At 41.5% G+C, this 23,214-nt stretch overlaps 1 protein-coding gene across 1 annotated transcript in view; it reads left to right on the top strand.

Annotated features, from left to right (window-relative positions):
• map3k5 (mitogen-activated protein kinase kinase kinase 5) overlaps positions 1 to 23,214 on the top strand; it is a 186,942-nt gene that overhangs the window by 33,179 nt on the left and 130,549 nt on the right. Inside the window, exons 2-3 of the mRNA XM_072554378.1 lie at positions 7,759 to 7,898; positions 20,852 to 20,875. Coding sequence (XP_072410479.1) covers positions 7,759 to 7,898; positions 20,852 to 20,875 — 164 coding nt within the window. The remainder of the gene's footprint in view (positions 1 to 7,758; positions 7,899 to 20,851; positions 20,876 to 23,214) is intronic.

Genomic DNA, 23,214 nt, shown 5'->3' with positions numbered 1-23,214 from the left:
GATGTTGCTGCTCACCCTTTTGCCGCTTCCTACTGGCAGAGTAGGAAATAACTAGCCCCCTGGCATAGGCTTTGGCAGGTTCCCAAAGGATGGACAAGCTACTAACCGAGACTGACTTAATGTCTAGGAATGCTAAAATTCCCTAGAGAGGTTCTCCACAAACTTATTATCCTTAAGGATAAAGGGATCCATTTGCCAGTGCCTTGGGCCCACTGTAATATCCTTAATCTTAACCAACAGGTATACTGGAGCCTGATCGGAGATGGTAATATTACCAATTATACAAGATTCCACCAAGTCCAGGGTTACCAAGGGGGTCAGAAAAAAAAATCAAAACTGGTGTGAAATCTGTGAGGATTGGGAAAAAAAAAAATCCCTGGCTGTAGGGTGGAAAAATCTCTTGACATCCACCAACCCTAACTCCACACACAATTGTTTAGTTTGTATGGGGGGGAACGGGGGACCTTTGGACAACCTGTCTACTGTGGGATTCATGAGACAGATAAAATCTCTCCCTATAACTCAAGACTGATCAATTTAGAGAACGCATTTATCAGAAATTTGAGGGGATGGGCTGGAGGGCAATAAATATTTAAAGCACCATATTCTTCCCTGTTTATCAGGGCTTTGAGAATTACAAATCTCCTGTATGTGTCTTTAACACTCTCTAGTAACTTAAATGGGGGATTCCTCCTAACCAATGTAGCCATTCCCCTACTTCTCGTATTAAAAGATGAAAAGTAAACCCAATCAAAGCCATTCTGCTGTAGTTTCAAATGCTCCCTATCATTCAGGTGTGTCTCCTGTAGCAAAGCAATATCCACCTTCTCCTTTCGAAGACTCAAAAGTACCTTCCTCCTCTTAATTGGTTAGTGACTCCCCTTGATGTTCCAGGTACACTGTTTAATCAAGTGATTAGTCATAACCTTCTGCATTAACATTTAAATTCCAGAGAGGAGGAATTCGAACCACAAATCGCCACGCCTTAGTCTCACAATATCCATCGAATATAAAAACTACATAAACTAAAACCACTACAGTTAACAAACCTACAAAGCTATCAAAGATTATATACAATAAAAACCAAAAAACAAACCAACATATAAAGTGCCAATGGCGCTGAATAAGGGAACTCACTCCCTGCCCAAAGGGGGCAACAACCCATCCCAAAACACAATTTCCCATCCCGCTGCCAAGACTGCAGCCTGGGCATTTAAATACCTGAACTGGGCATAACTGCCCGTATGTAGGCATCTAGCCATCCCAACCATTTCCCCCCAACCCCAGCTAGAGCTGCACTGCAAACACAAGCAGAAAAGCAAGAAAATGCACCAGGGAATAGCAAAGTGAATAATGAAATTTTGAAAAAAAAAGTGCAGGTACCCACCCATCCTTTGATATACCTTAAATTAGAAATTGAAAGTACACATCTTAACCATCGCCAAACATAGTTTAAACCCGATTATTACCAATAAAAAAGATAGGGAAAGAAAGCCCTGACCAGACTTCCTCTTTTTTTTAAAGAAAAAACAAAGACATACCCAAACAACACTACAATTTGTACATACTGAATTGTCCAGATTAAGTTAATTTGTCCACAAAGTCCCTTGCCATCTCCAACATGTCAAAGAGATGTACAGATCCATTTAAGGTGATCCGAGCACAGCCGGATACCTCTGGGAGTACTGGATCCCAAGCTCCATCAGTTTTCTCTTGACACCGTCGTAGGATTTTCTTTTCTGGATCACCCCCGCTGAGAAGTCCTGGAAGAACATAATCTTCAAACTCTCGCAAACTAGGGCCTTCGGATCCTTCCCCTGGATTCTGGAAGCTTCCACGATTCTCTCTTTATCTCTACAGTGATGAAACCACACCAAGAGAGGATGAGAACCTTGACCCAGACCTGACCTCCGCGCCATGACCTGGTGAGCCCTCTCAATCTTTAAGCCTCTCATTCCACCCTCCGAGTTAAGGAATTTCGGCAACCAGTCCTCAATAAATTCCACTGGCTGCTCACCTTCCTTACCTTCCAGCAGACTAATGATCCAAATATTTTTCACCTGCCCCTGTTCTTGAGGTCATCAACTTGGTCAAACAAATAACAGACCTGCGTTGCCAGGGCTTGGATCCTATCTTTGGAGGAACCGGTATCAGTTTCCACCATTGCGAATGCGTTCTACCTCATCCGTCATTTTCTCCAGGACTCTCCACTGCTGTTCATGCTTTTGCAGCATGATCGATATTGGGGCCAGCTTCTCCAACATCTTCTGAGGTTTCACATGCTCCTTCATTAGGGCCGGTTAAGGAATAGAGTCCAAATATCCTGCAGACTGGGCTATGGGCCCTGCTGCGGATGCTGCTCCTCCCTCCTTCGACATCCTTGGATGGCAAAAACCAAGATAAGTTGAGTTTTAACAGTTTCCCAGGACTCCATGACCTTTCCAGAGTGCCGGGACATCGCGATGGCCTGGGTAGGGTGAGTTGAAAAAGTCATCCCACTTGTGCTGTGGTGCGGAGTCCTGCAACGCGATCTCCTAGATCACCGCCATCTTAGATCCCTCCACGACATATCTGTTTTATATGTAGCTGGTAATAAGTAGCCCTGGTGGAGTACAGTACATTCTGAAATTTTGAAAAACCATTTGTAATGTGTTTGTACTAGAGAATTTAAGGAATGAATGTTTCTGACACATTTCATTGTTATAATTTGCTGGAATGTAATTTTGGAGTAATATTAAGAATTATAATTATATTCTGTTGCTTAACTCAGAACTTTTAGTGGTTATTTAATTTAATTCTGTTTATATCTTTAATTACATTTTTTTTTCAAATGATAGAGATTTCTGGTGTGTCTTTTTATATTTCAACATATAAGGTGGTGCATTTGATTTGTCCCAGTGACATAAACCAAAATTCAAATAAAAGCATTTTCTTTTCAAAACTGCAAACTAACATCCTCATTTAAATAAAGGAGATCTGATTGAATTATGTAGTAATGTCGTTCTGGACATGCGCAAAATGAGGCAGTCTTTGCAATGCCTATTCGTCATGGAAGATGTACCATAAAGCACAAAATGCATCCTCTCCAGTGCCACCAGAGTGGAGAAGATGGTGGAAGAGAGACCCTGTGGGCTACCACCAACTCTGATCTCCGCAGCCTTATTGGGCAGGCCCTGGAGAAGGTCCATGATGATGAAGTCCTCGAACATGCCTGCCTATCTCAGCATTGATTGGCCAAAGATCAAGAGATTGAGACAGAAATGGAATCAAAGCTGTGAAGTAAATCCATTGAATAAAGTGATGTATTTGCAGATTGGTGCTCTGTTGGAATTAACTGATAGTTTGATGCTGCAGTTCACAGTATAGCATTAGAATTGGAGTGACACTACACACCCACCTGGACGAGTTACTACAGATACACTGGTGTACCTGTAAATTGTGATTTTATTCTAAATGGAGAACAGTACATTGAGTACTTAATTCTCATTTTCAAGTTGCTGAATTAGACTTCTTGTTTTCTACTATACAAGAAAGGCTTTTCTGACAAATATAGCATTGACAGAAGTGAGCATTTTGATGCTGCCACCGAAGGACTCTGAAACTGTCTTTTTACAATTCTTAACGGGGAAATTATTCACCCTTTCACCATTCTGTTGTGGTGTCCTTATCATGGGTCGCACTGTGGGTATTCCCAAATATGTCCTTTTAAAATCACGAAAAGTCAAGAGTGGGAGGAAGATGAGCTGATTGAGATATGCTGAATAATACCTTTTCAATAGTTGACAGATCACACTGCTTCCCTGCATGAGGCTCAGAGGAGCTCTGTTTAAGGAAGAAATGATGCAATGAAGGAATATAGAAGGATCTCCAACTCCCCCAAGCACAAAGATAAGCAAACTGTGAAAAACTTCAGAACAAGGGTGAGAGCGAGGGAGAGAGAGAGAGGATAAGAACATTTAGGAAGTTGAATGGATGCAGTTGAAGCTCCATCTTCCTTCACCCCTGTCAACCATAAAGATATGGTGTACACTTGATCGTTACGATAGTAAGATCAATCAGAAGCATTAGCTTGGAAGGTTGTGTAATCGGAACAGATGCCACCTCAGAACTTGGAGTATTGTCCTTATAGTGGGCTCACGGCGAGTATTTGTTAATAGTCTATCCTGAGAAATGGAGACAGAAATCAGGGAAGGGAAGAGTTGTAGATAGATCATATGAAGGTGAGGAAAAGGTGGAAATTGAAAACCAAATTGAGAGCCTCCATTCGGACAGTTGAGTACCAGGAGGTTTTTAAAAAAAGAGTTTGGAGGAAGGTTACCTGAATGGGCCAGGATGAAGAATGCTCAATATAACTCTCAAAAGGGAGGCATAACCAATCCATACACTCCCCACATAACCTTTTTTAACATATTTGATGATTTTCATGGAGTTAAAGAGTTGTTGTTCAACGTGAAAACCTATTTGATCAATAGCACTGCATCCTCACAGTGCCAGGGACTCTGGTTCGATTCCAGCCTCGGGCGACTGTCTGTGTGGAGTTTGCATGTTCTTCCTGTGTCTGTGTGAGTTTCTTCCGGATGCTCCGGTTTCGTCCCACAGTCCAAAGATGTGCATGTCAAGTGAATTGGCCATGCTAAATTGCACATAGTGTTAGGTGCATTAGTCAGCAGGGAATGGGTCTCGGTGGGTTACTCTTCAGAGGGTTGGTGTGGATTTGTTGGGCCGAAGGGCCTATTTCCAGACTGTAGGGAATCTAATCTAATCTAAAATTCGAGGAGGTTGATGGAGGATGGAAACCATGAGGAATATCCAGAGATCTTCCTTTTGAATATTGTTTTAAATCTCCATCATATTCTCAAGCTAACCTCTGCAAGAGGGTTGCTGAGGGAGATGTTCTTCCTAAAACCTACTTTCTTTAATTAGATACAGTTTCCTAAACTCAACAACTCTAACCCTTCATCTCTCCAATCTTAGCACTTCTTCAGCAAAGTTCTTAATTTCACTTGCTTACATTCTCCACATCTCCACATCAGCCAACCTCCCTGAATTTTGAGCTGGGTTTGATGCTGAACTGGTTTTTATTTTTGTTGCTTGACCTCAATGCCAAACTCTATGACACATTCCTAATGAAAAGTTTATGCTCGAAACATCGACTCTCCTGCTCCTCGGATGCTGTCTGACTGGCTGTGCTTTTCCAGCACCACACGTTTTGACTCTGATCTCCAGCAGCTGCAGTCCTCACTTTCTCCAAGGTTAGTGCTATTGTTGACTGGCATACTGACCTCTACCTGATATAGGCTAATTGTCAACTCTCTGATACCTCCACTTCAACCTTGACCCCAACATCAAGCCACTGTCTTCAGGACTGTCTTTGTCTTCATCTCATCTCTGAAAACCTCCCCTCCAATTTCAAAACTTGGGAGCAATATGTTTTTACCTCCTTTTGAAGGTCCACAGAACAGGATTGTGCAGGGACATCCAGCATTTTAACCTATTCCTTCCCCATGTAGTGATTTCTTCTCAACTCTCCTCTTCTTTGCGACTCCTATCCAGTATCCCCCTTATAAGACCATAAGATAGAGAAGCAGATGTAAGCTATTTGGATCATCAAATCTATTCAATGAGATCATGGCTGATCGGAATCCTCAACTCCACTTTCCTACCTTTTTCCTATAACTATTGGTTCCTTTACTGCTGTAAAGTCTGCCTATCTCAGTGTGGGAAAAGATTTGCCAACCAACGATAGGCCCACAAAAGCAAAATTGGCCAAACTGTACCAAAACACCCAGAATTCCCAAGCAGCTCATAAGCCGAACCAGACAGCATGCGGACAAGGGAATACACTATAAGCTCCCATGAACAATGACAGAGCACCATGGCAATCTCAAAGCCCCAAGGGCAGTTTCACAACCCAGCATTACCAAAGCCATACAAAGTGCTGGTCAGAGAGAGAGGCACCAGCAAGGACATGCTCCAGAAACAGGACAATGGAAGCACCTCACCACTTCAAAGGAGACATTAACACCTATCTGTGAAGAGGAATGGAACCATCGATACTGTCAAGATATTGCATTGTGTGAAGGAACAGGACATTCATCTGATATTTGTTTTCCAATTCGCATCCTTGCAACTAGATTACTCCATTTCCAGATACAATGTAGTTTCCCCATTTCTTAGTCAGTGTCATTGTGCAGCATTACTATAAAACTAGTCTCATCCTCAGCTCTGTGAAGAGAAATCTGATCTACCTGTACAGACTGTCAGTTCTGTGTCAGCTGGTCTGTTTCTCTTCCAGCAATATTGCTTGCAATAAACTTGTTTGTCAATTTCACTTCAACTGTGTTTTGTGATCTCTAACCTATTGGGCAAATTTCTCCGACACTCAGAATTGAATATACTTAATGACCCAGCCCCTGTAGCCCTCTGGACTCTGTTATGTAAGAGAAGAAATTTCTTGTCATCTGTCTTAAATGGGCAACCACTTACTCTGAGACGATGGCCTGTGATTCTAGACTCTTCCACAAAAGGAAGTAACCTGTAAGATTCATAAATGTTCCAATAAGGTCTCCTCTCATTCTTTAAAACTCAAAGAGTATGAGACCAACATCTAAATCTGGGATCAACCTGGTGAACCTTCTCTTGACTGCCTCAGTGTTAATATATCTTAGGTAAAGGGGCTAAAACTATTCACAGTAGTCCAGGTATAGTCTAACTAGTGCCTTATACAGTTTTAACAAGACTTTTCTATTTTTAGACTCCATTTCCTTTTGAAATAAAAACCAACATTCCATTTGCCTCCCTATTACCTGTTCTACCTGTATGCTGTCTTTCTGATTTGCACTCAAGGGCTCCAAGCTCACTCTGTGGTGTAACTTCCTGCAGTCTGGTTTTCTCCAGATGTTTGACAACCCATTCAGATATTTCATATGCTCATTTACCCTGGTCTGTAGTAAAACTGCTATGGAAAATTTTTGATATCTCTAATTTTTATAAAACATATATAAATTGCTTCACTTTCAACATGTCTTATTGCAAAGTTTGCATGGGGCAAACGTTGAGCAAAAATAAACATTTGTCAAATAAATGCACGGAGGAAATCTGAAGTGAAAACTAAAAGTGCTGCAAATAATCAGCACCTGTGGAGGGAGAGACGAGTCAGTGTTTTGAGTTGAGTGGGATTCTTCTTTAAAGCTACTATTGTTAAGTTTGAATCTGGAATTGGTGATCATTGATAGTGTACTTGGACAAGGGACTGTTCATAGAAATAAAGCAAAATAGTCCAGTCTCAAGAATTTTAGTCCAAAACTGATGCTGTGCTATGTGACGTAGTATTTTCTTTTTGCCCTTTTGTATTTGCCACTTGTTTTTGTCTGTCCAGACTAATAAGGTCTGGTATTTTGCAGTTCTTTGTTTCGTGCAGCTGTGCTGAGTCATCTGTGTATATACAAAAAAAGGCCAAGGCAATGTATGATGTCAAAGTTTTTCTTTGCCAGAATTGAAAACATGATTTCTGACAAACTGATGAACAAAATAGAGCATACCAAGGTTACTTTTCTAATGTCAATGACAATGTGATGTAGAGATTACATTGTATTCCAAGTGCTTCAGTGGTGCAGAATAATTGCCCCATGGAATCTGAATGGATGACATACATTGAGGATTTGTTATTCAGCCAAGTTTCTTCTTCTTTCCTGTTTGATTTAGTTTGTAAATCTCATTAAGTTAGAGTTTAGTCACTTTGCCATTTGTTGTTTGCAGATATCGCTGTGGTGGAGATGAGTGATGCTTTTCGTCAACCTTCCTTGTTTTACCACCTTGGAGTGCGGGAGAGCTTCAGCATGGCAAATAATATTATTTTATACTGTGATACAAATTCTGACACGCTTCAGTCACTGCAGGTAACTGTTGAGTATTACCCAGCATGCCATGTTTGAGTAATAAATTGAACATTTCAGTCATATAAACATTGCATCTTCCAAAATAAACTTGTGCTCAACTTAAACATAATTCTTAGAATGCTCAGAACCAATTTCCACTGAAAAGTGAGAGGAATGCTGCCAAAACTCGGGATTGTTTTTAAAAAAAAATGGAGATCCCTCTAACTCACTGGTACATGTCCTGGGCATTAACTCTACAGTCCATTGGAAAAAAAACGATTTAGGTTTCTCTCTCTCTGGCTTTCATTCTAATATCACTTCAACTGTCTGACTGAATACCTGACACTCACTCACCATAAGGAGTCGCAAATCCTGTATGGGCAGTTTTAGTCGGGGGTGCCCTTTCCTCATGTTAAGTGGGTGTGGTGTAGTAGTATTGACACAGGGCTAGTGATCTAAGCTAATAGGGATTGGTACTAGTTAATGCCCATTTGAAGACCTAGTGCAGGACAATGGACCAAAGACTTCCTATCTGCAACGTAAACATTGTGTGATTCTGTTGACTGTGCCTGATTATAACCAACTTTTACAAATGCCATGCCACAACTGTCTTTAATAATACAATAATTTCCCAGTATCCAGCATGCATGGGGAAGAGAAGTTACTGGTTAGCTGGTTGCATGAGAAATAATAGTGGCAGCTGGGAGAACTCACTGCCACAAGATGTGTGCATTTTCAAAACGAGTGGCCAGGACTACTCAGAGATACCAGCATACTTGGCTGCAGTAGGTGATTCTGTCATTACTGATTCGGTAACCCTAGAACTAGCTTTAATAAAACATCTGATCCATTATTCCTTTCCAGTTACTCATAACAGTAAAGGCCACATTCTCCAATATCCCTTTTTCAAATCTCAGGTGCTGACTGCACAGGAGTTCTGGGAACAGGGACTTTACTGCTGTATTTTCTAACAATTTCCCTCTGATATTGAGCTAATAGATCTATAACTCCTTGCTGTTTGAGTAAAGGCAGTACAGTTATTCTTTCTAAATCTAATGGAATCGTCCTCAACTCAACAGAATTTTGGAAAATTGGAACCAGCACATCAATTCTCTCTTTCCATCACTTTCCAGAAACTATCAACCTGGACCTCCAATAGTTTGCTGAGGACCATTCCTTGATTGATTGGAACTTTCTTTAGTTCCTCCATTTACAGCTAGTATGGGGATAGAGTCATAGAGTTATACAGCACGGAAACACAGCCATCAGTCCAGCCCTTCCACACTGACCAGATATCCCAAATTGATCTCCTCTCATTTGCCACCATTTGGCCTAAATCTCTCAAAACCCTTCCTATTAGTGTACTGATCCAGAGGTGTTTCCAATGTTGCAATTGTTCCCATCTCCTCCACTTCCTCTGGCAGCTCATTCCGTATGTGCACCACACTTTGCGGGAAAACGTTGTGCCTCAGGTCCCTTTTAAATCTTTTCTTTTAAAGCTGTGCCCTCTAGTTTTGGGCTCCTTTACCTTGACTATTAGCTATTCATCCTATTCATGCCCCTCATGATTTTATAATCCTCTCTAAGATCATGCATCAGCTTCCAACACTCGAGGGGAAAAAAGCTCCAGCGTCTTCCTATAGCTCAAACCTTCCAATCCTGGCAGCATCCTTGTAGATCTTTTCTGAACTCTTTCAAGTTTAACAACAACTTCTCCATAGCAGGCAGATCAGAAGTGAGTGCAGTATTCTAAAAATGGCCGGCCAATGTCCTGTATAGCTGCAACATGACATCCCAACTCTCCATGCACTCTCCACAATAATGGCAAGCATACCAAATGCAGCCTTCACTACCCTGTTACTTGCAACTCCAGCTTCAAGGAACTATGAACCTGCACCTCTAGGTCTCTTTGTTTGGCAACACTCCTCAAAGCCGCTACTATTAACTTTAGAAGTCTTGCCCTGGTTTGCTTCACCAAAATGCAACACTTCACATTAATCTAAATTAAACACCATCTGCCACTCATTGGCCCATGGGCCCTCTGATCTAGATCCCATTATACTTTGGGGTAACCTTCACTGTTCATTACACCAGCAATTTTGGTGCCATCTGCAAATTTACTAACCTTTCACATCCGAGTCATTTATATAAATGATGAAAAGTAGTGGACCTAGCACCGATCCTTGTGGCACACCACTGGTCACATGCCTCCAGTCCGAAAAACACCCCTCCACCACCACCCTCTTGTCTTCTACCTTCAAGCCAACTTTGTATCCAATTGGCCAGCTCTCCCTGGATCCCATGTGATCTAACCTGACTAACCAGTCTACCATGCAGAACCATATTGAACCCCTCATTAAAGTCCATATAGACAATGTTTACTGCTCTGCCTTCATCAAGCTTCTTTATCATTTCTTCAAGATACTGAAACAAGTTAGTGAGACCATTTTCCACGCACAAAGTCATGTTGACTATCTCTAATCAGTCATTGTATTTCCAAATGTATGTAAATCCTGTCCTTCAGAATTTTGTCCAACAACTTACCCATCGCTGACGTAAGGTCTGTAGTTCCCTGGCTTTTCCTTTCTACCTTTCTTAAATAATGGCACCACATTAGCCACCTTTCAGTCTTCTGGTATCTCACCCATGGCTATCGATGATACCAAAATCTCAGCAAGGGGCTCAGCAATCTCTTCCCTAGCATCCCACAGAGTTCTGGAATACATCTGATCAGGTCCCAGGGATTTATCTATCATTGTGTTTTAAAACCCCCAACACCTCCTCTTCTGTAATTTGGGCACTTTTCATGATATCACTCTTTATTTCCCCAAATTCTCTAGCCATGTCCTCCTCAATATTAAATACTGATGCAAAATACTCATTTAGCATCTCCCCATCTCCTGTGGTTCCACAAATAGAAGGCCCTGTTGATCTTTAAGGAGCCCTATTCTCACCATTGTTACTCTTTTTGCCCTTATTCTTATTTGTCAATTCTCTTTGGATCTCTCCCTAACCCTATTTGCCAAAGCTATCTCATGTTTCCTTTTTGCCTTCCTGATTTCTCTCTTGAATATACTCATGCTGCCTCTGCCAGCTGTCTATACCTGGCATATGCCTCCTCCTTTTTCTTGAACAGAGCCTCTATTTCTCTAGTCATCTACCATTCCCTACACCTTCCAGCCTTGTCTTTCACACCAATCGGAACATACTGTTTCTGAACTCTTGTTATCTCATTTGTAAAGATCTCCAACTTTTAACTGTCCCTTCTTAATCAACTTCTGAAAGTTCCTGCCTAATACCGTCCCTTTCTCTTCCTATGTCGTTGTTACCAATGTGTACAATGATCTTCTGGTTACACTCCACATTCAGAATATTCCGCACCGTCTCCAAAACATCCTTGACACTGGCATCAGGGAGGCAATAAACCATTTTGATGTCTCCCTGTTGGCAGCAGAATGTCAATCGGTGCCCTTACATTTCTCCTGAGAGGCCATCACACCTGGCATTATCCAAAATAACATAATTGTTTGAGATGGCGATAGCCACAGGACACTCTGGCAATACCTGTCTACCTCTCCTACTTTTCCTCAAGGTAACCCATCTACCTGACTGTATCTGTGGTTTTTCTGCCTTCCTAAAAACAGCCATCCATCACACCTCCTGGTTCCTGTAAATTCCTCATTGCTTCTAACTGCTGCTGAAACCGATCCATGCAATCAAATAGGATTCGCATCCAAACACTTCCTGCAGACGTAATTTCCAGGAACATTGAAATTCTCCCTAATCTCCCACATCCAACAGGAAGAGTACATCACTCTACCAAAAGCCGCTTCTGCACCTTAAACAATCTACAGTCCTAGAATATACCCAAAAAAACACAACACACTTGCTCAAAATTGAGCAATAATATAGTCTTACTGCTCAGAAACACTGCTCTAGGGTAACCTAATACCTATCTTTTGTATTAAAACTTTAGTAAAGGGGCGGACCTCAGTAAAACATTTTTAAAATTATCTCACTGTTATAGATTGACCTGAAAAAATCAGATGAAGATGTTGTTATTTGTTTCCGCCATGGTGAGGATTAATGCAAAAACCTTTTCGGATTATCTGTCATACCCTGATTATTCCATTGTAAATTTGGAGACTCACTTTCTACAGCACCAATGCTTACTTTGTTCCTTTTGTTTGTTTTGAAATTTGTGTAGATACCTTTGCTACCTACAAGTATACATCTTGCTCCTTTTCCATTTTGTTAACTTTTTCAAAACCTTTTCATGTTTCATCTGATCTTCTGACCTGCCACCCATCTTTCTACAATTATTATATGCTTTTTCTTTAAACTTGACACACTCATTTCAATTAACCATGGATGGTGGGTCGGACTCTTGGAATTTTTCTTTCTTGATGAAATATCTATGTCCAGTGCATACAAAAGTATTCTGTATAAATCCCATCACTGTATCATTCTTGACTTGCCCCTTAGCCTTATTTGCCAGTTCGTATTTGTTAGCTGTTTCCATGCTGTCTCATCTAAGTTTAAAGTACCAGCCTTGAACCAACTTTTCTCTCCCTCAAACTGAATATAACATTCAATCAGATTATGGATGCTGAAATGTTGGGGCGCCTTCACTTTGAGATCATTAATTATTTCGATCTGATTGCTTCGTAGCAGATCTGGTGTAGCTTGCTCCCAGGTCAGCTCACCGCTATTTTACGAAACTATTGAGAAAACATTCTGCTGTTCTAGCCTACATTTGCCCATTTGAGTTTTCTAATCTGTATGTAGACTCAAATCCCCCATAATAATCCCCAGACATTTCTGACAAGCACCGTATATTTCTTTCTTTTATTCTGCAAACTACCATGTGGTTACTGTTAGGGATCCTCCAAGTGATCTCTTATTTTTATAATTTGTCATTTCTACCCAGACCGTTTCCTGAACTACTGTCGTTTCTTTCTGTTCTGCTAATACCATCTTTTAGTACTTCCACCTTTCCATAGCTTCGTGTACTTCCTAAATTGTGCACCTTTTTAAAATTCAGGCCCCAATCCATGAAATAGTGTAGTCATGATTCTGATTGGCTGTCAGGTCATATTCATGTATTTCTATTTGTGCTATACAGTCCATCTGCTTTGTTTCAAACACTATGTGCATTCCGATATAGAGCCTTCAGTTTTGACTCTTATTTTTCTAGCTTCTCACCTGAGAGTTTCATCCTTAGATTTGTAATTTCTGTCCCTTCCAGTCATAGTTCATCATTTCACATTACCCTTCTCTCTTGCACTTATTTAGCCTGATTTCTCAATAAACTTTTTTTCCAACATACTTTTCTGCGTCGATTTGTTTGCAGGTCACCTAATTTTCTCTTTATCTTTTTTTTGGTTCTCCCTTGTTCTTCTCAGACATTCCACACTTGTCAGGAAATTATTCCTGTGACATGTTCCTACCTGTCACCGATGAGAATTTTCTTATCTCTGCCCTAACATGCTATGGGCTTTTCTGCATCTGTGTGCTGGATTTTTATTGAGTAAAATGCGGTCTTGGGAGAGCTTAATTTTGAGCTATCCAAAGAGTGGTCCATATTTTAAGTCACTTAAAAGCTAAATGACCTTTTATTGATGCTAGATGTTTTAAAGGTAATGAGGAGCTAGACTGCTTCAGATCTTTATTAAATACTGTTAAAAGTATTTTTTTTCTGAATCTCCTACTTGTATTATATCAGTAATGCAGATTGCCGTTTATGTTCATTGGGTAGTGTTATTGTAAGTGGCCTCGAATTGCCTGCTTATATTAGTAGCACATATTTTCTGGGGCCAGAGTATATTCTGAGAAATGTATTGCTGGAAAAGTGCAGCAGGTCAGGCAGCATCAAAGGAGCAGGAGAATTGACGTTTCGGCATAAGCCCTTCTTCAGGAATGAGGAGGGTGTGCCAAGCAGGCTAAGATAAAAGGTAGGGAGGAGGGACCTGGGAGAGGGGTGTTGGGAATGCGATAGGTGGAAGGATGTTAAGGTGAGGGTGATAGGACGGAGAGGGGGTGGGGGTGGAGAGGTCAGGAAGAAGATTGCAGGTCCAGAAATCGGTGCTGAGTCAGAGGGTTGGGACTGAGAAAAGGTGGGGGGAGGGGAAATTAGGAAGCTGGAGAAATCTGCATTCATCCCTTGTGGTTGGAGGGTTCCTAGGCGGAAGATGAGGCGCTCTTCCTCCAGGCGTCATGTTGCCATGGTCTGGCGATGGAGGAGGCCAAGGATCTGCATGTCCTTGGTGGAGTGGGAGGGGGAGTTAAAGTGTTCAGCCATAGGGCGGTTGGGTTGATTGGTGTGGGTGTCCCAGAGGTGTTCTCTGAAACAATCCGCAAGAAGGCGGCCTGTCTCCCCAGTGTATAGGAGGCCACATCGGGTGCAGCGGATGCAGTAAATGATGTGTGTGGAGGTGCAGGTGAACTTGTGACGGATGTGGAAGGATCCCTTGGGGCCTTGGAGGGAAGTGAGGTTGTGAGGTGTGAGTGCAAGTTTTGCATTTCTTGCGGTTGCAGGGGAAGGTGCTGGGAGTGGAGGTGGGGTCTGTTAGGAGGTGGCGGAAATGATGAAGGATGATACAATGTATCTGGAGGTTGGTGGGATGGTAGGTGAGGACCAGTGGGGTTCTGTCCTGGTGGCGATTGGAGGGGTGGGGTTCAAGGGCGGAGGTGCGGGAAGTGGAGGAGATGCGGTGGATAGCATCGTCAACAAGGTTGGGTTGGTGGGGGGGTGTGGACCTGACGAGGGAGTCGTGGAGGGAGTGGTCTTTTCGGAATGCTGATAGGGGAGGGGAGGGAAATATATCCCTGGTGGTGGGGTCTGTCAACCACGTCTGAGGGGAAATTGCAATCTTTGAAGAAGGAGGCCATCTGGGTTGTTGACGATGCTATCCACCGCATCTCCTCCACTTCCCGCACCTCCGCCCTTGAACCCCACCCCTTCAATCACCACCAGGACAGAACCCCACTGGTCCTCACCTACCAACCCACCAACCTCCATGTACAGCGTATCATCCGCCGTCATTTCCGCCACCTCCAAACGGACCCCATCACCAGGGATATATTTCCCTCCCCTCCCCTATCAGTGTTCCGAAAAGACCACTCCCTCCGTGACTCCCTTGTCAGGTCCACACCCCCCACCAACCCAACCTCCACTCCTGGCAGCTTCCCCTGCAACCGTAAGAAATGCAAAACTTGCGCCCACACCACCCCCCTTACTTCCCTCCAAGGCCCCAAGGGATCCATCCATATCCGCCACAAATTCACCTGCACCTCCACACACATCAATTACTGCATCCACTGCACCTGATATGGCCTCCTCTACATTGGGTGATAGGCCGCCTACTTGCGGAATGTTTCAGAGAACACCTCTGGGACACCCGCACCAACCAACCCAAACGCCCCGTGGCTGAACACTTTAACTCTCCCTCCTTGCAAGTCCTTGGCCTCCTCCATCGCCAGACCATGGCAACACGACGGCTGGAGGAAGAGCGCCTCATCTTCCGCCTAGGAACCCTCCAACCACTAGGGATGAATGCAGATTTCTCCAGCTTCCTCATTTCCCCATCCCCCACCTTATCTCAGTCCCAACCCTCTGACTCAGCACCGCCTTCCTGACCTGCAATCTTCTTCCCGACCTCCGCCCCCACTCCCCCTGCGGCCTATCACCCTCACCTTAACCTCCTTCCACCTATCGTATTCCCAGCGCCCCTCCCCCAAGTCCCTCCTCCCTACCTTTTATCTTAGCCTGCTTGGCGCACTCTCCTCATTCCTGAAGAAGTGCTTATACCCGAAACGTCAATTCTCCTGCTCCTTGGATGCTGCCTGACCTGCTGCACTTTTCCAGCAACACATTTTTCAGCTCTGATCTCCAGCATCTGCAGTCCGCACTTTTTCCAGAGTATATTCTCCAAAGGTTAAAAAGACTGTAAAAAGTTTGTAAAGGGAAAAATAGAATTTTGAGTGTACACTGTATATCAAGACTGATTCCGAAATGCTAAACAGGCCACTTAGTTACTGTACTGATTTGGTTTTTTTGTGTATTGCCAGCTTTTTCTTTTTTTTTCCCTTACAATGCATCAAATAGGATTTGGAGACAGAGCAATAAAGTGTTCTGCCAGTTGCCTGCTTGCTTTACTTAGCTTTGTCAGAAGAGTTGCAAAAACCATTGAGGAATGATGTAAATTAAATTCTAGTGCACAAGTGGGAGAACCCATGTTGAAATTCCCTGCCAATGTGACGTACCTTAACAAATAGCATGAATGTGCAATTGTGCAACAGTCTGGTACTGTTTCATTCCTTGGCTGCTGCTCCACCTCTCTTTCCCAAAGCACAGGCTGAATCCGATCCATTACAACCTTTGTGTTGTCGCTGTACAGGGTGCTGATGAGGCCCCACCTGGAGTACTGTTTCTTGGTCTCCTTACTTGAGAAAGGATGTACTAGCACGCGAGGAGGTGCAAAGGAGGTTCAGTAGATTGATTCCAGAGTTGAGAGGGTTGGCTTAGGAGGACAGATTGAGTAGACTGGAATTATACTCATTGGAATTTCGAACATTGATATCGAATATATAAAATCCCTACTGTGTGTAAACAGGCCCTTCGACCCAAGTCCACACCAACCCTCTGAAGAGTAACCCACCCAGATCTATTCCCCTAAATTTACCCCAGACTAATACACCTAACCCATACATTCCTGAACACTATGGGCAATTTAGCACGACCAATTCATTTAAGCTGCACATCTTTGGACTATGGGAGGAAACCGGAGCACCCGGAGGAAACCCACGCAGACGCAGGGAGAATGTGCAAACTCCACCCAGAGGAGTCGTCCGAGGCAGGAATCTAACTGTGAGGCAACAGTGCTAACCACTGAGCCACCGTGGCATCCTGAGAGGAACCTTATAGACACATTTAAGTTATGAAGGGAATATGGTAGAAAAGACAGAAGCAGGAGATTGTTTCCATTGGTTGATGAAACTAGAACTAGTGCGTATATCCTGAAAATAAGGGGGAGCAGATTTAGGACTGAGCTCAGGAGGAACTACTTCTCCCAAAGGATTGTGAATCAGTGGAATTCCCTGCTGAATGAAGCAATTGAGGCTATCTCATTGAATGTTATTAGGAAGAAGGTAGATTTCTAACAGAAAATGAATTAAGGGTTATGGTGAGTGAGCAAATGAGGTAAGTGGAGCTGGGTCCACAAAAGATCAGCCATGATCTTATTGAATGGCGGAGCAAAAACAAGAGGCCAGATGGCCTACTCCTGCTCCTATTTCTTATGTTCGATATTTACAACATTGTATTTGAACCTGAGCCAAGCTTCTGACTCCTTGGTTGTCAAGCCAGGCCACCTGCTTTCACACCCTTAGCGTTGCATGTCTCTGCTGAAAAATGTGTTGCTGGAAAAGCGCAGCAGGTCAGGCAGCATCTAAGGAGCAGGAGAATTGACGTTTCGGGCATAAGCCCTTCTTCAGGAAGGGCATGTCTCTGCCCCTGCTTTGCTCACCTACTGAAGTGCTCACTTGTGCCATTGTCACCTGTAAACTTGACGTATTTTAGAGCTGCGACAGCCTGACCTCCTGTGCTACAGCCTTTGCAAACAAGCATTCATTCAGAATCCTGCTGCCTCCAACCTAATTTGGATTCAAGATGCTACTCATCCATCACCGTCACTTGTTGACTTACCTGTACTCTAGTCTGACAACACTACATTTAAAAAAAAACTTCCATCCTTGTTTGCAAATCTCTCCATAACCTTAGACCTTCGTATCTCTATAACGTCTTCCAGCCCTTCAGGGTTTCTGCCCTCATGTGCGACCCCAGTTTTCATCCTCCTATTGTTGTTGGCATACCTTCAACTGGCCAAGTAAGCTATGGAACACACTTCCTGGGTTTCTCTGCATCCTTACTCACTTCCTCTTAAGACACAGCTAACTATCTACTTCACTGAGTGAGGTTTCAGTCACCTGTCCTAACATCTTGCGTGACTCTGTGTGAAGTTCTCTTTGATAATGCTCCTGTGAATCACCTTTGTTAAAGTTGCTGTGTTGTGTCCACCTTGGACCTAACTGGGGAACTTAAATTGTCTCAAATGTGCCTCAGCAAACTGGAAACTGGTTAGAGAAGTGCAAAAGTGCAGTCTGGAGACTGCTCCATAGAAAGGATGTAATTGCACTGGAAGGGATTCACCAGAATGTTCCCTGGAATGAAGCTCTTCAGCTGTGATGAGAGATTGGATAAGCTTGGGTTGTTTTCTTTGGAATAGAGAGGTGGGGGGGGTGGCGGCAATGAAATTCCTAGGAATGCTCAGCAGGTCTGGCAGCATATCAGAGTTAATATTCTGGAATGAGTAATAACTCGTTGCCTCAGAACTCTGAATCCAGTTCTTAGGAAGGTTCACTTGACCTAAAATATTAATTTTGATTTCTCTTCACAGATGCTGCCAGACCTACTAAGCTTTTCCAGCAACTTCTGTTTTCATTTCTGATTTTACAGCATCTGTAGTTATTTTAGTTTTTATTAAGATTGGGTTAGGATTTTTAGAGGCATGGACATGGTGAAAAGCAAGATGTTTTTCCCCTTAGCGTCAACAACCAGAGGGCATGCTTTCAAGGCAGGAGGTTTAGAGGGGACTTGAGGAAATTTCTTTTGACCCAGAGGGTAGTGGGCATCTGCAATGCACTGCCTTTCTGGGACAGGCAATACTTAAGGCAGGTGACGTAAAAAAAAATTAATGGATACTTGAAAAGTCATAAGCTATGGCCAGGTGCTAGAAAAATAGGGTTGATGCATATTTAATATAGTTTTGCCGATACAGATTCAATATTGTTCTGTGCTGTTTTGATTGGATGATATGCTGTTGTATTCTAAGAGGTACAGGTCAACTGTTCTGGACCAGTTTTCATTGTCTTAATGATCAGATCAGTTTATGAAGCATGGTTCTCCCACTTCAGTGACACAAAAATCTTAACTGTCAAAAAAGAAAGATAACTACATTAGCAAACACTGTGGCAGATCTTTCATATACTACTGATTTAAAGACAAGTTTTAACAACTATCAATATGTAAGATACTACTTTCATTAGTATCCCAGTTCTTGGTTTCTGCAGAAAACTTGACAGTAAGGGTGAACCGAGCAATCTGTATGGTGCAAATCATTTTCTAGCAGTGCATAGCCAAAGAGAAAAATAGCAAAATTATGCCACTTTCTCGATAATATCAGAAAGTTTCAATATCTGTTTGCAGTTCATTTCCTTATTCTTGATTTTTATCCACTTCATTTCTGTAAATAAATTATGCTATGCTTGTGGACCCAACAAAATGCATCAGTCCAAGCATTGAAGTTGATTCTGACTGCATCAGTGTGGTGATACATGAATTCCCGCACTAGCTGTTCAGAAGCTGTTCTAGATGCAATTGCTATGGCGGAACACTTTCTTTTGTGCTGAGTGCGTACCTCAGTAATCCGATTGGATTTACACATGGGATTCTTAAGTGAATCTGAGGCCGTTTGAACATAGGCCCAAGGAAACAAAAACATGTGTTTGTAGCTTTTTGTAAACGTTATTGCTATATTTTTTCTCTAATAATGAGCTATATAAGTATGGTAGAGCAATCCACTTATTCTTCTAGAGCAATAACAATAAAAACAGCAACTTTGATTTATGAAGCATCTTTAATATAATGAAACATTCCAAGGTGCTTCACTGGAATGTTTCAAAACAAAATTGGATGCTGACCTATATAACAGCAGACGATCAAAAGCTTGATCAAAGAATTTCAAAGGATTTTAAGGGCATCTTGAAGAAAGAAAGAAAGAAGTAGTGGGATGGGAAGATTTGGGGATGGAATTCCATAGATGAGCTAAAACAGTCACAGTACAACTGCTAACAATTGAGCTGTTTCAGAGGCCAGATTTGGATGCATGTAGTTATCAGAAGGCTGGAGGAGATTACAACCCTGGGAGAGGTACGACCATGAAGGGATTTAGAAATGAGAATGTAATTTTTAAAGAAAATTGAGGGGTAACTTATCAAGGAACCAATATTGCTCTCTGTAAATTTGGGTGATGGATGATTGGACCTTGATGTGTAAATCAGGACACAGCAAGTTTTGAATGACTTCCTGTTTGCACAAAATAGAATGTGGGAGGCTGCACGGGAGTGAATTGGAATAGTTTATTCCATTGGTAATAAAGGATGATTAAAAATGGGCTGAAAGAGGGATAGAGTTGGGTGATGTTACGGAGCTAGAAATAGATGGGATCAGTGATGGTTGCAAACAGTCTGATTCAGTCAAAAGCAGTTGCTAGGAACAGCAATGGAGTTAGTTGCTGGGGAATGGAGAAATTTAATGTTTTCTAAATGGCTAGTATATTAATCAACTATACCTGCACAAAGTAGTCAAAATAATGTGGTTTAAAGCAAGAAGCAGAATTTGTATTGTTTCCTTGGGAAGTCTTGAAGTATTTCAGAAGTAGTTGATTACTTTGAAAGTGCTGCCACAGAAATTGCAAGAGCTTCCTGGTTCACTGTAAACCATTCAAAGAACCAGGTGAGTAAGGCCTCAAAAGTAATATTTCACCTAACAGATGGCACCCAGTTAAACTTTCTTGGAGTCAGGGTTTTCATTCCAAAGTTTCTAATTCAGAGTGACTGTGTCAACCTGACAGAATTTTTCATTACACTTGGAGGAAAATATAAAATATGAAATGTTCAGCAGCATTGCATAGATTCAAACCTGATTAAAAATCTTCAGCAGGCCAAGATTGCTTTGCATCCCATCTCTTAAATTAATTAGAGTAATGACACTGTATTATGATATTGTGTAATACAAAATTATGTTCCTTTGCAGTGTCTGTTGGCCAGTATATATTATTATCACTGTTAAGTAAAGAAATATGTTAAAGCTGTGCATGAATATTATTGGCTGATTTTTCTTTGTCTCTTTGCAGGAAATTATTTGTCAAAAGAAAAATGTAAGTACAACTTTTGCTTTGCTTGACAACTATTTGATGCTGCATCTTCTACCACTTAATAAGATTTTGAGGTGATTTCCACATATTTGTAATGGAATTTGTAGTTTGGTGCATTTATCTTTCCATTTAAAGTTATTGTTTTACTTGCAAAGTGTTGCTATCGAACTGCTGGAAAATAAAACTTAGGACTGGAATGAGAAACTGGGTGAGGTGACCAACCCAAAACAGCTTGTTTTACACTATTGTTAAAAGTTAAATTTATCATGACGAGAAAAAATTTTTTTATGAGCTAATGAACACAACTCTGAATTAAAAGTAATTGTGGTTAACTTTTGTCTTTGCTGCCTGAACATTAAGCAGAATCTGGGTTGAGTGTAGAACAGAAATTCTGGCAGAGAAGATTGTATACCAGTAACTAAATCAAGGTGATTTTCTAGTACAGAACCAGAGAATGCTGAAGAAACATCAGATTGTGCAACACCTTTTGAGAATGAAACAGTCAATTTTTGATTAGACCTTGAGACTGAGTTTTTATTCTTTATCAAAATAAATGGAAGTGGGAACACGTGTGTTCCGCTACCAACCTGTAACGTTCACATCAGACCTTAACATCTTTGCCTACATCCAGATGATCATTATGATGTGGAACTTGCCACTATACGGACTAGTTGAGGTGAATTGTTATAGATACATTTAAAGAGGAGCTAGGGAAATATATGAAGAAGTTAGACTGATGGATTGGAGGAAGCTCAAGGAGAGCATAAACACTACCATACACTATTTGGATTGAATGGCCTGTTTTTATGCTGTGTAGATTTATGAATGTAGACGGGCTTCTGACTTGTTGGATATTTTTAAAGGGGAGTATGAGACCTGAACAATTAGATTTATGAATAGAAACTAACCAGTTAGAAAAGAGTCCTGTATTTAAACTGCAGCTTCTGTAAATCGACAATTCTATGTCAGGCTTTCAAATCCAAGGCAAAGTTTCCTCCTTCATCCGTTAGCACATTTGATTATGAAGCATGGAACTAACATAGAGCTACTTGGTAATTTTATCTTTTTCCCATTTTGCTTAGTTTAAAGGAAAGAGCATTTTACAAAGTTTTCCACATCATAGTAGTTACTAAACATAAATACTTAATCAATTGTAAAGCATTTTGGCGCAACTATAAAGACAGCATTTTCCTCAGGGTCTGGTCAGTGAACAGGCTAGAAAGGCTTGTTTATGGTTTCCCCATTATATCCACATTTGTGTGGTTAGACTCTGAGTAAATGTGTATTGGTCTGTATGGATCTCTCCCGTCCAGTGTTTTGTTTACATGGACAACATGGAATGCAGTTGTTCAAGAAGGAGGTCACCTTTGCAGAGAAATTGGCTACAAACGCGTTACGAATGCTTGCTTGCACACTCACATCAGAACAACTATTACTTGTATCATTTGCTTCATAATCCATTATTGGGTGGGATATGATGTAATGCCGAAACTCTGCCCTGTGTTTGAATGAGCAGAGACGATATCTTATGGTTTCTAACAAATCAGGGCCTTTCCTAGTCCATTGCGTTATTGTAAATCACCTTTCCTTCAATAGCAACATGTAACTTTTGCTATTGCAGGATTCCTTTCCTTCTCTCACTGCTCCTTGCTGCAATGAAAAGCCTCTGTATTGAAAACACCAGTGTATTTCAATCTTGAATCTTTTAGCTACACACACCCACCTCGCCAACATGTCAATCTATATAATGGCCTTGGCCTGAAAATAATTATTTTGATTATTGTGAGGAAAGATAAACTTGTAAGGAATACAACTTAAGCCAATTCTTTCGACAAGATTGCTTTGCTTTTATTTCCAATAATGTGAAAACCTATCAATATTCTTACAAGTACAATGATCTAAAATTTTGACAAAAGAAGGCCAGAAAACTCTAGTTTCAATGGGACTGCTCGAATGGATTATGTTACCAGTGGGACTGTACAGAGGTACAATATAACTGTGGTCCTTAAGCTCCTTAAGGAAGTTTAGTTTCGTCAGTGGCATTTATTAATGTCCATAGGTCTCATTCAGTATGTTCAAATCTCATTTGATTTCACAAATACAACAAGTATATTTTCTGCTTTTTTCTTGCAATCCTTATCATTAATACTTTCATTAATTTTATTGATATAATTTGAAAATATTGCTAAATTCTTATGTACCTCACTGATTGTAAATCAAACTTAGCTAAGGTAACAATGACCTTGCATTGTTCTCCAATGTCTAGTTACATCATGGGTGGTCTAATTTGCATGATTTTCACCCAACAAAACAGTACTTCAACCATATAAAATGAACTAGCA

The sequence above is a fragment of the Chiloscyllium punctatum genome, chromosome 3, assembly GCF_047496795.1.
Source record: "Chiloscyllium punctatum isolate Juve2018m chromosome 3, sChiPun1.3, whole genome shotgun sequence".
Taxonomy (NCBI): domain Eukaryota; kingdom Metazoa; phylum Chordata; class Chondrichthyes; order Orectolobiformes; family Hemiscylliidae; genus Chiloscyllium; species Chiloscyllium punctatum.
Note: the sequence above shows the minus strand (reverse complement) of the source record. Positions and strands in the feature narration are given on the sequence as shown.